Here is a 15,511-nt window from a genome sequence, read left to right on the forward strand (position 1 = left end):
GAGAAAGGGAATGACACTGCAAATTTCTCCCCTTTAAACTAAGCACTGCAGCAGCACCTTCACACCCTGCTCTGCAGCTTAACACAACAAAAAACAAGAGCCTGGAGACAGGGCCAGGTTTCCCTTTCCCCACTAACGCTACCTCTGCTCCTCCAAAGGGTGCATCCAGAGGCACTCCAGGCACTGCTGTCCCTTCCAGGAACAATTCTTCCTTGAACAAGGCATGACCAGCATTTGCCAAATCCATCTTTTATGAGGAAAAAGGGACGTCACTTTACCCGGAGACCCTGGTTCTCACTGGGTCAGAGAGGCAGGCAGGATGAACATAGCAGCTCCTGCTCTGCCTTCACAGCACCACATTAGGGATAGACACAAATGAATCAACCCTGCACCACCTGGTACACATGCAACTTGTGTCTTGTTTACCACCAGCTTTCCCAGGACCTTCCAAAGCCACGTGAATGCAGGAAGGGAGGCTACTGATGCAGGGAATTCATTAGTGCCCATCTCTGCATGCTCTCCAACCAGTAACTTACGTGGCAAGACATGCAGGAAGACTGAGCATCCCTGGGTTAGTTATGTATATACACTAGGAGAACTGTTAGCTGGTGAGACCAGGGAGGACTGGGAAACAGCTCCTTGTGGAGATTCTCTGCTGTCCATTGCCCTTAACCATAAGGGGAAAGAAGCAAAAAGCAGCAAGATAGCACAGAGAACCCACAGGAGAGTATCTGAACCAGGGAAGGTTGATCTTCCACCCAACTGCACACTAAAAAGCAGATGATAGCAGAAACTCAGGTCTGCTCTCCCACATGACCACCACACCACCTCCATGACCACATATTTACTAAGTGACAAAAGCTTCAAAAAGGAGGCGCTTCTGAATTGGGGTGGCCATGGGGGCTCTCCAGATGGGCAGGAGAGCAATCAGAGCAACATGAAAACCCAGCCTGAAGTACTATTACTGGAGCGTGTGGGTTATGCTCATAGCTTTAAACCAGTCAAACCTGCATGGAACCATTAAGCTATTTACCCCTCAAAACAGGTGTTTAGACACCTGCCAAAGGATCAGCCTCTGACCATAACCTGGTCAAGTGCAGAGACCCTCCAGGGTTCAGGTTTTCCTTAGATCTAGTTGCAGGGGGGTGTCACTGGCACTAGAAATGCTTTCTACTTCATACCACCTATGAAACAGACTAATGGCATCTGAGTTTTTACTCAATGAAATAACATCTCCAAGGAACATGGACACTTTAAAGGCCACAGCTGAAACCCAAGGGTAGCTTTTGTGAAGAAAAGCATGTTTTTCAGTTCTCTCCCTCTTCTGAGGTGTTTCAAAGCTCTCAACAGAACCTGCATTATCTAGGAAACCACTGGGTCTGCGTAAGGAAGAAACGTCTTCACTTCACCCCCTGTACAGTGAAGGGTAGTAGGTAACAAAGGATCAAAATATTACCAAGTAATCCCATGAAGGTGAGAGCGTGAAAAGCTCAGGGTGAGCAGTTTGAACCATTTTACCTCTACAATTAATTCACATTGTCTCCTGTTTTGTGGCCTTCTCTCAGATAATCATCTCCTCAAGCATTATGAAGAGCTAAGCAACAACCTTGCATACTGAAGAATCTCCTGCAGAACTGAAGGGCTCCTCAAAAACACAAACCCGAAGCAGAGGAGGGGCACCTGCTCTCCCCACACCCCCAGAAGAACCCCTGGTCCCATGTCCTCCACATATTTGTTCCCAACAAGCACCCAGTAACAGACCACATAACACACACACACACTCCCACCAAGTCCTTCCACCACAGACTTCCACCCAGGAGACAGGTCTGGTGCAAACAGAGATACTCTGCACACCACAGGCAGCTGGGCAGGCTCACAATACTCCCACAAAAGCTGGCTTTACCATATAATCCAATGTTTCTAACTGTTCCTTCCCCTTGAAGTCTCAGATTTTTCTCAAAGACAACACGACATTGAACTACAGTTCATGTGATGGTTTGCTGGCAATTTCTTCTACTTTTAAAAACCTTAGTATCTTTTCTTTAAAAGGAAGACTCACTCTGAAGTTTGCAAGGGCACCAGATTGCCTCTTCTCAAGATTGTGCCTCCTCCTTTGCCCAGAAATAAGAACACAAAGTGCAGCCTGATGCTTGTTTCAGGGAGGGAAGAGACGAAAAAAACATCATTTGCCGATGACACCAAGCTGTGTGGTTCGGTTGATACCCTGGAGGGAAGGAATGCCATCCAGAGGGACCTTGACACGCTTGTGAGGTGGGCTGATGCCAACCTCATGAAGTTTAACCGTGACAAGTGCAAGGTCCTACACCTGGGTGGGAGTAATCCCAGGCACAGCTACAGGTTGGGCAGAGAAGAGATTCAGAGCAGCCCTGTGGAGAAGGACTTGGGGGTGTTGGTTGATGAGAAAATGAACATGAGCCGGCTTCAGTGTGCACTTGCAGCCCAGAACACCAACTGTATCCTGGGCTGCATCAAAAGGAGCGTGACCAGCAGGTCGAAGGAGGTGATCCTGCCCCTCTACTCTGCTCTTGTGAGACCTCACTTGGAGTATTGTGTGCAGTTCTGGTGTCCTCAACATCAAAAGGACATGGAACTGTTGGAACAAGTCCAGAGAAGGGCCACGAGGATGATCAGGGGACTGGAGCACCTCCTGTATGAAGAGAGGCTGAGGAAGTTGGGGCTGTTCAGCCTGGAGAAGAGAAGGCTGCATGGAGACCTTATAGCAGCCTTCCAGTATCTGAAGGGGGCCTATAGGGATGCTGGAGAGGGACTCTTCATTAGAGACTGTAGTGACAGGACAAGGGGTAACGGGTTAAAACTTAAACAGGGGAAGTTTAGATTGGATATAAGAAGGAAATTCCTTCCTGTTAGGGTGGTGAGGCACTGGAATAGGTTGCCCAGGGAAGCTGTGAATGCTCCATCCCTGGCAGTGTTCAATGCCAGGTTGGACGAGGCCTTGGGTGATATGATTTAGCATAAGGTGTCCCTGCCCATGGCAGTGGGGTTGGAACTAGATGATCTTAAGGTCCTTGCCAACCGTAACTATTCTATGATTCTACAAAAATCTCACCTGAGTCATCCATGTCCAGTTAAATGAAGAGCACAGGAACACCTTGAATAATAGCATCCCTTTATTTGCTGACACCATTACAAAAACTGATTACATTAGCAACAAAAAAAGAAAAAAAAAAAAGGAGTGCTTACTTGAGGTTGAAGTCAGAGGCAGCTAATCCCAAAAATGTAATTAAGTAGAACAGTGTACAACATCGGTATTAAAATGTTATATCACATTGGTGACTTTACCACATTGGAGTTTTCTGAACAAGTTTTATTGAGCAAAATAAGATACAAGATTATGTGTTTACTGTCTCTCCAGGAATGTAAAGGTCTAATTATCCAAACAGGTTTGTTTTTATTATAAAACTAAACTCTGGAGGTGTCTACAGAGCTGGGTTTTTCTCTTTAAATCAGTAGTCTAACAAGGATTAGAAAAGACAAAACTCTGTTCAGTGTTTCTGACGAAGTAGAAAGGGTGAAAACATAAATAAGGCTTTAATTTGGCAAAATATAATACAATGCCTTCTGCTATCCTCAAATTAACGATTCCCCAGTGACTTCATTCTGCAAAAGAAACACAAAACTCCACATCAGCCGCGCAGTTTCCAAAGGGCAGTGCTCTAGCAAATCCACCAGCACTTCAGCAGCTCACTCCAACTGCTTCATTAGCTTCAGCCCACAAAAAAAGCCCAGAGGAACAAGCCAGGATGGTGGAAGCATCCCAGAGCAGAGGCCAAGGCACAGTTAGTACCTTCCTCCCACATGCACCAAGCCCATCCTATGAGACTGGGCTCACCCCACCATGGACACCCTGTTACCAGCTCTGCTGCCCATGCTGCATTACAGAGCCAGCAGCAGAAAAATACCTAAATTATGAAAAAGCCAAGTCCCCATCCTCAGCAGATGAGAGGCAGTTCTGACACTTCCAAGAGCAGCATGTTCTGTGACAAGGCTTTGCTGTCTCCCAAACTGAACAGTCCACAGCCTGCCTTCAGACCTGGCTCTCAGCTCATCTGGTAGAGGCTGCACCACCTTCCTGAGAAAGTTTCATGTCTCAAGTTTATCTGACCATTAGCTAGCTCTGGGTCACTTAAGTTTACCAGCATGATGCAGTCAACCACAAAGGCTCAGGTTTCTAAGATGGCTCTATATTAAAAATAAAAGCCTTGTTTGTCTATAATTGGATAAAGAGCTCATGCCAGACTGATGCTTCAGATACTCATATCCCCATGACCACAGCAAGCCACTGCTGTTAGCTCAGCAAAAGCCCTGCGGGTTACTTTATATCCCCCATCCCAAAACAATCAGAGCATGGAAGCATAAACATTTTGCTTGTCTAGCTGGGATGAAGGAAACAAGGCACAAGCACTGGGATAACAAAACTTTGGGAAACCTGCTGCATGAAGTAGCAGGTACTGGAAGAGAGCGATAGAGATTTACATGCCTGGAAAGGGACATGGGGATGTGAGATTAGTCCCAGCTAAATGAAGCAGGAATTCAGAGAGGAACAAATCCAATGCCTACTAGAAGCTTTTGATGATGTACACACAGGAAGTCTCAGATTTTGAGACCTGACTTCTTAAATCTGAACAGGGTCCCACCATCACGGACCAGTGTCCTTCCTGGCAACCATCCACCAGTTCAACTAGATGGCCACCAGGCAAACCTACCTACTAGCTGGTAGTGTTCTCGTCCCTTTGACAGCATTTGGCTTACTGAAACAAGCAGCTTCTTGAGATGACCTACATCCTGGTTAAGATTCACTGCCACATTTAGCCTTTTATCAGTCAATTCCTGGAAGAAAAAAGAAAATCATTAAAAACTCATTTACAATCTAATTACCAAGAAAGCCTAGAATTAGATCCTCAGTATAAAATTACAATTCCTTGCACAGATGGAAACAATTCTTGTAAGTCAGAGGGTTACAGCCACATTTAAAGAGAACATGGTTCAAAGTCAAGAAGCTATTCCCTGTTCCAGGGAATTACCTGTGCACATTAAGCACCAGTGAAAACACCATGACCTCCGGCTCCCACCCTCCCTGCTCAGGACTACACTTCCTCCTTCCAGCTCCTGTGCTGGTAACCATAGCTGATCCAGCCTCAGCAGTTAACTGCCCCACATCATCACAAGCCCGGATGAAAACCCCATCCAGACAAGAACACATGGCTTGTAGCAGTGACAATGCACCTAGCGGGGGGGATGACTTCTGACCCCACAGCTGTAACAACAGGGCTGCCAGACCACCAAGGACCTGGTCTGTATGAGGGTCTGCATGCAGGATGGTGTCCTCAGCAGTACATCATATACAAGCACAAGGTAGGTAGCTCCAGCTGTGAAACTATTTGAAATAGCTTGTTGGAGATGCACACCTTTCTCCACCATAGTGCTCCTGTTCAGGCTCAGGACATGGGCTGCTGCTTACCACCTATCCCACAGGTTCATTCTTTGCTCTGAGCCCCTGGGAAATTCCTGCTTGCCAATGAAACCTGGCCTTGGATGAGGACTTCACAAAGCAGTCTAAGCACCAATCAAGATGGAGAAAAAAAAAGAAAAAATGCTACCAAGAGCTAGGAAACTGGATTCCTGCCCTGAAATAAAAATGCTGAGCTTGTGGTTTTGTTTTTGTTTTTTCTTCTTCTGAAAAACAAAGTGTCTTTAATGAGTTCAACAGTTTATTAATAGTGTCCCAACTTAAAAAGGACTCTTTCCCTCTTGCCTGCCCTCCACCCCAACACAAGTCTTGCAGACCTAAAAGTGATATAATCCCTTGTTTATTACCTTTATTGATCAGCTCCTTCAGAGCTAACTCCCCATCTAAAACACATTGCTACTCCTTATTTGGCTCATGATACAAATGTGCAGATAACCTATAGGAGAGATTTCCCTTGCAATCTAACAGCTCAAAATAAGTACCTCTGCCTCAGGGTCAGCAATACAGAAGTACCCAGTTCTCAACACATGCCCAGGGGTGTTCAGAAGTGCACAGCATCAGCCAACCCCCCTCCAATAGCAAGCTGTTTTACTAACAAAATGAGACTGATTGCATAATGTTGTTGCAAATCTCTCCCTGGAGTTTCAGGGAAATTAGTGTGAGTTCAGAGAGGGCCACTTTCCCAGCTCCCTCTTGGCTGGAAACGCCTCCAGACTTGCTGTAATGCGGAGCGAGCAGTAAATCAAACTCAACCACCTGTACTATTAGAGAAACTACTCTGGGCTCAGGCAAGAGAACAAAGCAGTATATTGCAAAGCTTTTTACTTGAGTGCAACTGGTAAACATTTTTCTTCTGTGGAAAAAAAAAGAAAAAAAACCACCACCAAAAAAACAAGAACACCAAAACCAAAAAATAATTGGGAATCTGTATTAGGGTAGCCTTAATCTATTTTACCTTTATTAGAGTACAAAATCAGGCCTGTCAAGACTGAGACTTCATTTAGCAATCTTACACAGATTGATAAAAGTGGAAAGGCAAATGCAATTAACATCCCAGCACATGAATGAATCACAGGGCAGACCAATAGTGCTAGGGATGAAAGTGCATGTGCATTAGCAGAGAAGCAGCAATGAAGGAGCCTTTCAATTCCCTGTCAGCCCTCATCTCTGGCAACAGCTCTTCTCTCTCTTATTTACCCCCTTCTGTTTTGTGACTTCACTCCTATCAGGCAGTGTTTACTCATGAATTACAGATGCATCCCCAACTCTCTGGGGCCAATCCTGACTGGATCCAGACAGATCTGGGCTCAACACAGTCAGACCACAGCTTCTGCTAACCCAGGAGTGCAAGGCTGTGTTACACAGTCCTTGCTGTTCCCAAGCCCCATGCTCCCCGAGGCTCAGGGCAGGGCATGTCTTTGGGATACATGGATGAAGAGAGGAAGGGAATGGTAGTAAGGAAGCCCCTATGATCACAGACCCAGTAGCTGAGACACATACTGAACTGACAGATTCCCCTCCACTGTGCTTTACATGTACAGCATTTTCAGCTTCCAATGATGGAGTGTTTTACACTAAGATTGGGGGGAGAGGGAGAAAACACATTAGATTTCATATAAACCTCAAAGTAAGTTTACAGCCTAAGCCAGCTGCTGAATATAAATGACTTCCTTAAAGCATACTAAAAGGCACCCTTTAGTCATCATCTAGCCCCATAAGTGACAAGGAAGCTGATTAGAAAAACCAAATGGTCTATTCTTAAATAGAAAGAAAAGGAGTCTAAAGAAAACAAACAGAATGTGTTTGAGAGTTTACACAAGCATCACTTCTCAATTTTGTGGGTTGGTTCCAGTACAGAAGGAACAAATACACTCATTTTTGAGCATGTGTTTTCAGGTCTTTAAAAAAAAAAAAGACAAGACAGACACTGTTGCTAGGTAGAAGTGGCTGGAAGACTTTCTTTTTTAATCTGAGAGCTATTTTAAGCTGGGGTTTTCGGCTTCTAGGCAGATAGCTTTTGGTTTTGCCCCTCCCTAAAAAAAAAAAGCAACAAAAAGGGCTTGAGGAAGATGATAAAGAAGATGTTCTAATTCCAGTCTCTGCCAATGGCTACCTGTAAGGAGCGCTGCATAGACAATTAAAGTATTTTTACTAATGAAGCCTTAATTACAGGTTTATTAGGACTGGTTTTCCACACTCTTCTTCAGAATAAAGCAATGGATATTCTGGAGGAAACCTGGTTAGGGTTCCACAAGGTGCCCACACAGCTACAGCAGAGCAACTCATAAGCCAGAGGGGTTACAAAGTTAAGGCTAAAACAATTAAACTAGCACACTCAGGCCACTGCAGGACATAACTAATGACATCTGGCTCAGGAGTATCACCAGTCACAAAGCCAAACAGCTGATCACAGTATCACAGTATGCTAGAGATTGGAAGGGACCTCAAAAGATCATCTAGTCCAATCCCCCTGCCAGAGGAGGAACACCTAGATAATGTTACACAGGAATGTGTCCAGGCGAGTTTTGAATGTCTCCAGGGAAGGAGACTCCACAACCTCCCTGGGCAGCCTGTTCCAGTGTTCCGTCACCCTCACTGAGAAGAGGTTTCTTCTCACGTTTAAGTGGAACCTCTTGTGTTCCAGTTTGTACCCATTACCCCTTGTCCTATCATTGTTTGCCACTGAGTAGAGCCTGGCTCCATCCTCGTGACACTCCCCCTTTATATATTTATAGACACTAATAAGGTCACCCCTCAGTCTCCTCTTCTCCAAACTATAGAGACCCAGCTCCCTCAGTCTTTCCTCATAAGGGAGATGCTCCACTCCCTTAATCATCTTCGTTGCCCTGCGCTGGACTCTCTCCAGCAGCTCCCTGTCCTTCTTGAACTGAGGGGCCCAGAACTGGACGCAATATTCCAGATGTGGTCTCACCAGGGCAGAGTAGAGGGGAAGGAGGACCTCTCTCGACCTACTAACCACCCCCTTCTAATACACCCCAGGATGCCATTGGCCTTCTTGGCCACAAGGGCACAGTGTTGGCTCATGGTCATCCTGTCGTCCACTAGGACCCCCAGGTCCCTCTCCCCTACACTGCTCTCTAACAGGTCGTTCCCCAACCTATACTGGAACCTGGGGTTGTTCCTGCCCAGATGCAGGACTCTACACTTTCCCTTGTTATATTTCATCAAGTTATTCCCTGCCCAACTCTCCAGCCTGTCCAGGTCTCGCTGGATGGCAGCACAGCCTTCTGGGGTGTCAGCCACTCCTCCCAGCTTAGTGTCATCAGCAAACTTGCTGATAGTACACTCACTTCCCTCATCTAAATCATTGATGAATATATTAAATAATACCGGTCCCAGTACTGACCCTTGAGGCACTCCACTAGTTACAGGCCTCCAACTAGACTCAGCCCCATAGACTACAACTCTCTGGCTTCTCTCCTTCAGCCAGTTCGCAGTCCACCTCACTACCTGATCATCCAGTCCACACTTCCTCAATTTAGCTGTGAGGATGCTGTGGGAGACTGTGTCAAATGCTTTGCTGAAGTCAAGGTAGACCACATCCACTGCTCTGCCATCATCCATCCACCGTGTTATTTCCTCATAAAAGGCTATGAGATTGGTCAAGCATGATTTCCCCTTGGTGAAGCCATGTTGACTGCCCCTCATAACCCTCTTATCCTTGATATGCCTTAAGATGGCACCAAGGATAAGGTGTTCCATCACTTTCCCAGGGATGGAGGTGAGGCTGACCGGTCTATAGTTACCCGGGTCCTCATTCTTGCCCTTTTTGAAGACTGGAGTGACATTTGCTTTCCTCCAGTCCTCAGGCACCTCTCTCATTTCCCAAGACTTGGTAAAGATGATGGAGAGTGGTCTAGCAATGACTTCCGCCAGTTCCCTCAGCACCCGCGGGTGCATCCCATCTGGACCCATGGATTTATGGATGTCCAGATTGCTCAACTGGTCTCTAACCCATTCCTCATCGACTAAGGCAAACCGCTCCGTCGACCTGACTTCATCTAAGGTCTCAGGGGTACAGGGCTCTTCAGGACTGCCTGCAGCAGAGTAGACAGAGACAAAGAAGGCATTCAGTAACTCTGCCATCTCTGTATCTTCTGTCACCAGGGCACCCATCCCGTTCATCAGTGGGCCTACATTGCCTCTGGTGTTAGTTTTATCTGCCATGTATTTGAAAAAGCTCTTTTTGCTGTCCTTGACCCTTCTCGCCAGGTTTAATTCTAAGGATGCCTTAGTCATCCTAGCTGCCTTCCTACATCCTCTAGCAGCAGCCTTATATTCCTCCAAGTGGCCAGCCCCTCCTTCCATGACAGCACTACTGTTTTGACATACCACCCAGGTAAGCCATAAAGTCATAGCAGGGAGCAAGCAGTTTGCCATTGGTTTGAGGAGGGTTTTCTTTTCCAGCTTGCTGCACATAGGGATACAGAGCACCTGATTGCCACCATCACAAGCTGGCCTCCTGCTGGCAGCACAGGAGAGGGCCCAAGAAACCAGCTCACAAGGCTGGGACATCCATGGCCCAGCTGCATCTCTGGCTCAGTGATGCCAGTGGCTCAGTGTGGGTATGGTGAGCCCACAGCAGAAGGGCTGATCAGCACCCAGGACCAATTACTCTGAGAAAGCCATTTCATTTCTGCTAATGACTACAAAGGCAAAGGCTTTTCTACAGTACACCTCAGAGGACTCCTAGCTTCATCTTGCAGCTGACGAAGCTTCTTACTTCCAGCAGCTAAAAGTTGATATAAATTGTCCTATCAGCAAGTGCTCCTCTCCCACTCAAACGACAGTGTTTCATTCCACTCTGGACATCAGAAGAAAGCAGGTGATGAGTTCTATTGACACCACATAGCTGCGTCTGCTTTAGCCTTCCCCTGGATATAAACACTGGTAATTGCAGTGCTCAAGTCTGTTGTTTACAGCAAGATTTTGCTGCTGGACCACATCAAGGTCAGCACAAATCCCCAGGAGCCAGTACCAGCTGAAGTTGAAGTCTGGCACCTACTAGCAGCTAAGGACAGCCTCCTGCCCACAGCTGCAGATAACCAGAAGGGTCAATGCTCTGGCAAGAGCCACTGTCTGCCCTGGTGTTACAGAGCATGCAAGACTGCCTTCTTTCTTTGGCATTAAAAATGTCAGCAAACCCAACAGTTAGTATTTGAAGTTCATTTAGTTACCAGCAGATTTATTTTTAGCTTCCCTTCTTGAAAGGGACAAGTCTGGGGTATTCCCCATTTTGCTTAAACTGGAAGCCCAGATCTCATATCTGTAATCTCTCCCCTTCTTCCTTACAAATTTGAGCATTGAGAAAGAGGTCACAATCAAGATGACAGCAGAACTCCCAATGCATCCTTGGGATACAGCTCCAAGACACCATCCTGACAAGCTGTAGGGCATGAAGTTTCATCAAGCCTTAATTTACCATCAGTAGCACACTTTCTGTTCCTCTGGCAAACCTCTCTTCCCAAAGTTCATAACTTTGCATGAGATTTGCATTGCCCCTGAGAATGGGCTCAAAAGAAATACTCACCGACTCTGTGCAAACATCGCTGTTTTCAATAACATTGGCATCCCCAACAACTTTTCCGATTTCTCTCTCAAGAGATGCCAAAGACTCCTGGGCCTATAGGGGAAGGAAGGAAAGAAATGAAAGAAATAAAAAAAAAAACCACAAAAAAACAGCAGAGGTGCAGCAAGTAGTGAAGGCTGAGAAGCAAATCCCCATCTCTCCAAGAGCCCTACAAATACAGAAAATCACTGTTTAGGAAGAAATCTGTTTCATACCCGACTTGCTCAGGGAACCAACACATTTGCCAAGATTGACACATCTCTTTACAATCCGCATGTTGCATGTCAGCCTGCATGCATTTGAGAGCAATTCTACGGGCAAGCTTTAATAGTCTCATGTCAAGTTAATAGGTAAAAACTGTGCAGAAAAATTATCTGTGCAAGAGTAGCAGGTCTCCAAAAGCCTAATATTAGATCTGCATTTATCCAAAATATACCATGAACCATGCTCACTTCATATGTCAGCTTCCAACATAACTGTCCTGAGCAAAATGTTCTAAACACATTATTACAGCAAGTCTCCTTTACCTTCTCACTTCCTAGCACTGCTTTTGCGATCATCTGTCCCTGTCCCAGGACAGGACTTGCTCCTCCAACAGCTCTCACCACTCTAGTGCTGTAAGAATACAGCCCAGTTTCCTTACTTTGCAGAAGGAACAAGGTGTTATACAGTCTGGAGTCAGAGCTCCGCCCCTCTGCAGGCTATTCTTGTCTCCATTTATCAATTCTCCCATGAGAGGTTTGAGAGACAGCACTGAAACCTTTCATGCTTAAAGACTTCCAATTCCAATCTAACTTGCAAGAGTGGCCATTGAGGAAGAGCAGAGGTAACCCACCTGCTTGTCTCATCAAGCTTGCATAGAGCTAACCTTAAAGATTTGCAGTCTCCTGGGCTATAGCCGATTTATAACCACATGTAAATGGGCAGTTGTAAACAGTTGTAAAAGACAGTTGTAAACCAACTTGTAACCCACTGCCATTTGAGACTGGATTGGAAAGTTTCAGGCTGCTGGATGGGGTGGGCTTTTTGTTAGGCTGTTGATTACATTTACAGCTGCAACTGTTACAGGTCTCTGCTTACCTTGGGCAAGTCACCAGCTACCTTTTGTCTCTCATTTTGATCAACTTTGAGCTTTGACAGTGTTTCATTTAGCTGTGTTTTCAGCTGCAAAATAGTAACAAAGAAAAATCAGTTTCCCCTCACACACACACACTGAGACTTCATCTGTCTGTTCCATGGATGATCCCAGTGCACACTGACTGCAAAGGGAGTTAAGGTAACTAACAATTATTGCACACACTGGATTAGTCAACATGTATGATGAGGTTTGCAAGGACAGTCACAGAAGAGAGACTCCATCTGTAAAGATAAATGTAAAGAACAGAAACTACAGAAGACAACATGGTTGGCATCAGCTTCATTATGCAGTTTCAACTTTTAAACTGTATTGCCAGTAGGAATATTGGCAATATTGACAGTACATAAGCTTCTCCAGCACTCTTACCACAAAAGTCAGCCCAGACTCCAACTTAATTCACAGCAAATATGCAAAAATGTAGATTGCCATCTTCCTAATTCAGGCTAAACAGTAACTTTACTGCCAAATAAACTAAAAAGCTCTACTTGTCATCTTAATAAAGCACCACTTATTATAACTATGTTGACTTATCCAGTCTGTTGATGTCACATCAAGGCATGGCTCACTGATGGGTATATTAAGCTGTTGATTGTGTTTAGATTCAACCAAAAAAAGTGAAACTATTTCAGTCAAGAGGCATGAACACTTTGTACCGGCTGCCCTTAATCCACAGCCTTCTAAAGGATATAAACATTTTTTTAAGGAATATTTCAATTGCTCTTCAACACAGCATAAAGAACCAGCCACAGCACTTAAGGCTTGAGCCTCAAACAGGAGTGCTGACAAGAAGCTCAAGTGCCAGTTTTGTTGGATTTGTGCTTCTGAAGTGCACTGTGCTAATGTTAAGCATTTCTGCTGCCAATCTTCTTGGGAGCCAGCAGGGGATTAAAGAAGTGAACAATACACTACTCAGAGCCCTGAGTTCTCACTGATTTCAAAACTACATGTTCTTTTTGTCTCACCCTTGGAACATTTTCCTCTTCAGAGCACCTGGACTGGTGGATGCTGGCTTTCCACATTTTGGGAAAGCACTGCATTTTCAGCTTCTCTCCTTGTTAGCTTTATAAATTAGTGGGAAACACGTTTTGAAATTCCATCGTTTCTATTCCCCAACCTCATGTCTACTGTAAAAAGGCCCCTAATATAGACTGGACAGCATTCCCAAGATATTTACATAATAGTTCTTTACCTCCTCACACTCCTACCACACAGCATCACCAGACTGCAGCATGAAGTGGCCCTAGCAGGGAGCTCAGCTTTTTAAGCTGTTGTTGTTACAGACATAATAGATTGTTGCCTCTTTTATTCAAGAGGTTGGTGTTCACTGATTAACACTAAGATATGCATTCAATTCCCATTTCCTCTGCTTTCAAAATGAGAGGCTTTGGTGGCTGATGCAGGATGCTAATCAATGCTGTACTAGACTTGCTAAGTATACTATTAACTTAAGCAGATTGTTAGTTATTGTGGGGGGTGGTGGTGTTTTTTTTTTTTTAAATTGACTATTTTAATCCATTTACATTAGTGGCAGCACCTTGTTGAAATCAGCAGCTCAGCCTGCAGTGACAGGTTGTCCCATCAACTACTTTAAAACCTAACAAAGACTTGACAGGGACAACCCTCCCCAGTACCAGCTCAAAAGCAAGAAAGCATCATTCAAACGCAAGCAGAGGAAGGATCTGACCACTCCTGCAGCCCTACGGCATTGAAAAAAGTGACAGGGCTCAAACTGGAAAACCATGCATCTTTGGGCCTACAGGTCTGGCATCAGTTAACCCAACTTCTTGAGAAATCATGGTATAGAAGTATTGGCTGAAGAGCATTTCTAGCCAAACATGCTGTAACACAGTACATGCACCAAGCCAGGACAACTATTCAGCCACATCAGGATGCCAGGTGCTGAATGGCTGCATACTCTCAATCTGACATTGGTTTTGACTAATACAGAGGAGGATGAAAAAGGCTCTTCAGAGGCAGGACATGGATACCACAGCTGCATCCTCCAAAGCTTTGGAGGAAAAAAAAGCAGAATAGCATAATCCTCAAGTTGAACTGACGAAAGCACAACTTTTGTTGGTCCAAGGACATTACATCTGCTGTTGCATATGTCTACACTGCAAAACATTGATTCTCAAGAAGTTTTAGGAATGAAAGTCTTACAAACTTTGGAATAAGTCTTAAGAACCAGACATGCTATTGTTAGGAGCAGAGAAAGAGACAAATTGTAAAAGTCAGACTACATAAATGATTGCAATGGACAAAAATATCAAGCTGAAGAGGTTAGCAGAACAGACAGGATTTGAAATAAGTCTCCGTTTCGTAAGTATGCTGGGAACCTAGTTTGTGCCCAACGGAGAACAAGCTTCTTACCAAATTTAACTCTTCATTCTGTCTTACTGCTTCAGAATATGAATCATCAAGTTTTTTCTGCAATTCAGTCAACAGATCTTTGAGCTGAAATGAAGTTTAGAGTTTTAGGATTTGTCTCCTTAGGACGCCCACTTTTCTTCTGCTCAGTTATTAGTGTGTCGGTCTACCCTAAGGTCACAAGCATACAAACTCCTCAGCCACAGGGGCCAAGCATTAGATTAGTTTGCCAGGCAGCTGAGTAACCAAAAAGAAAAAGAACAGTTTGGTCAATTATGTTTACCTCTCTGACTTCTGAAACATAAGTAGATCGTTCTATTTCTGCCTTTTCTAGTTCACTTTCCAAATGTTCTCTCTCTTTTTTAAGCTAGAAACAGAAAAAACAGAGTTAAAACAGGTGTTTTCAATGCTTCTTTGCAGTATCATTTTCTTGATTTACAATTAGCTATAAACTTATATCATATATTCCATGACATTTAGAAAGCATTTCAAATCCAGTGATTGAATAGCACATATTTTACGTTTTTGAAGTGTAACAGTTTAAAAGAAAAATAACCAATCCTGATCATCAACAAGAAGTAAACTGCTCAAGTTCCACAAGGAAAGAGCCCCAGCAGGTCAGTACAAAAGTGAAAAACAGGACAATTTCTAGTACACATCTTCTCTGATTCTTAAAAACACTTGCCAAAAGATTCAGTTTAAACTGCACCACAGGCTGCACTACTTGCAAGAGAGAAGTCCTAGGAAGTTCAGAATTACAGCATAAGCCTGTATCATGTGTAAGTAAGAGAAAGCTTCAAAGAAAAACCTGCACGTACAGTTTCAACTTCTTTGATTTCTTCCTTTAACCTCTCTACCTCATGCTCCAAAGAAATGACTGAAGAACGCATCTGCAGTTTTCAAGAAA

The 15,511-nt window shown here is 44.6% G+C and overlaps 1 protein-coding gene across 11 annotated transcripts in view; it reads right to left on the reverse strand.

The window, feature by feature from the left end:
* Positions 1-3,131: 3,131 nt before the first annotated feature.
* Positions 3,132-15,511, reverse strand: part of KTN1 (kinectin 1) — an 87,938-nt gene continuing 75,558 nt past the window's right edge. For 6 of the 11 annotated variants that reach the window (XM_057433080.1, XM_057433084.1, XM_057433088.1 and 3 more), the window contains 7 exons: positions 15,423-15,494; positions 14,888-14,971; positions 14,608-14,691; positions 12,180-12,263; positions 11,061-11,153; positions 4,746-4,869; positions 3,132-3,639 (listed from right to left, as the gene is read on the reverse strand). In XM_057433080.1, coding sequence (XP_057289063.1) covers positions 3,635-3,639; positions 4,746-4,869; positions 11,061-11,153; positions 12,180-12,263; positions 14,608-14,691; positions 14,888-14,971; positions 15,423-15,494 — 546 coding nt within the window. In that variant the 3' untranslated portion in view covers positions 3,132-3,634. The remainder of the gene's footprint in view (positions 3,640-4,745; positions 4,870-11,060; positions 11,154-12,179; positions 12,264-14,607; positions 14,692-14,887; positions 14,972-15,422; positions 15,495-15,511) is intronic. The other 5 variants (XM_057433087.1, XM_057433089.1, XM_057433086.1 and 2 more) reach the window with 1 other exon arrangement.

Source organism: Pezoporus wallicus, unplaced genomic scaffold (assembly GCF_028554395.1).
Source record: "Pezoporus wallicus isolate ANWC-B61680 ecotype Strahan unplaced genomic scaffold, APGP_CSIRO_Pwel_v1 contig_7379, whole genome shotgun sequence".
NCBI classification, from domain to species: Eukaryota; Metazoa; Chordata; class Aves; order Psittaciformes; family Psittacidae; genus Pezoporus; species Pezoporus wallicus.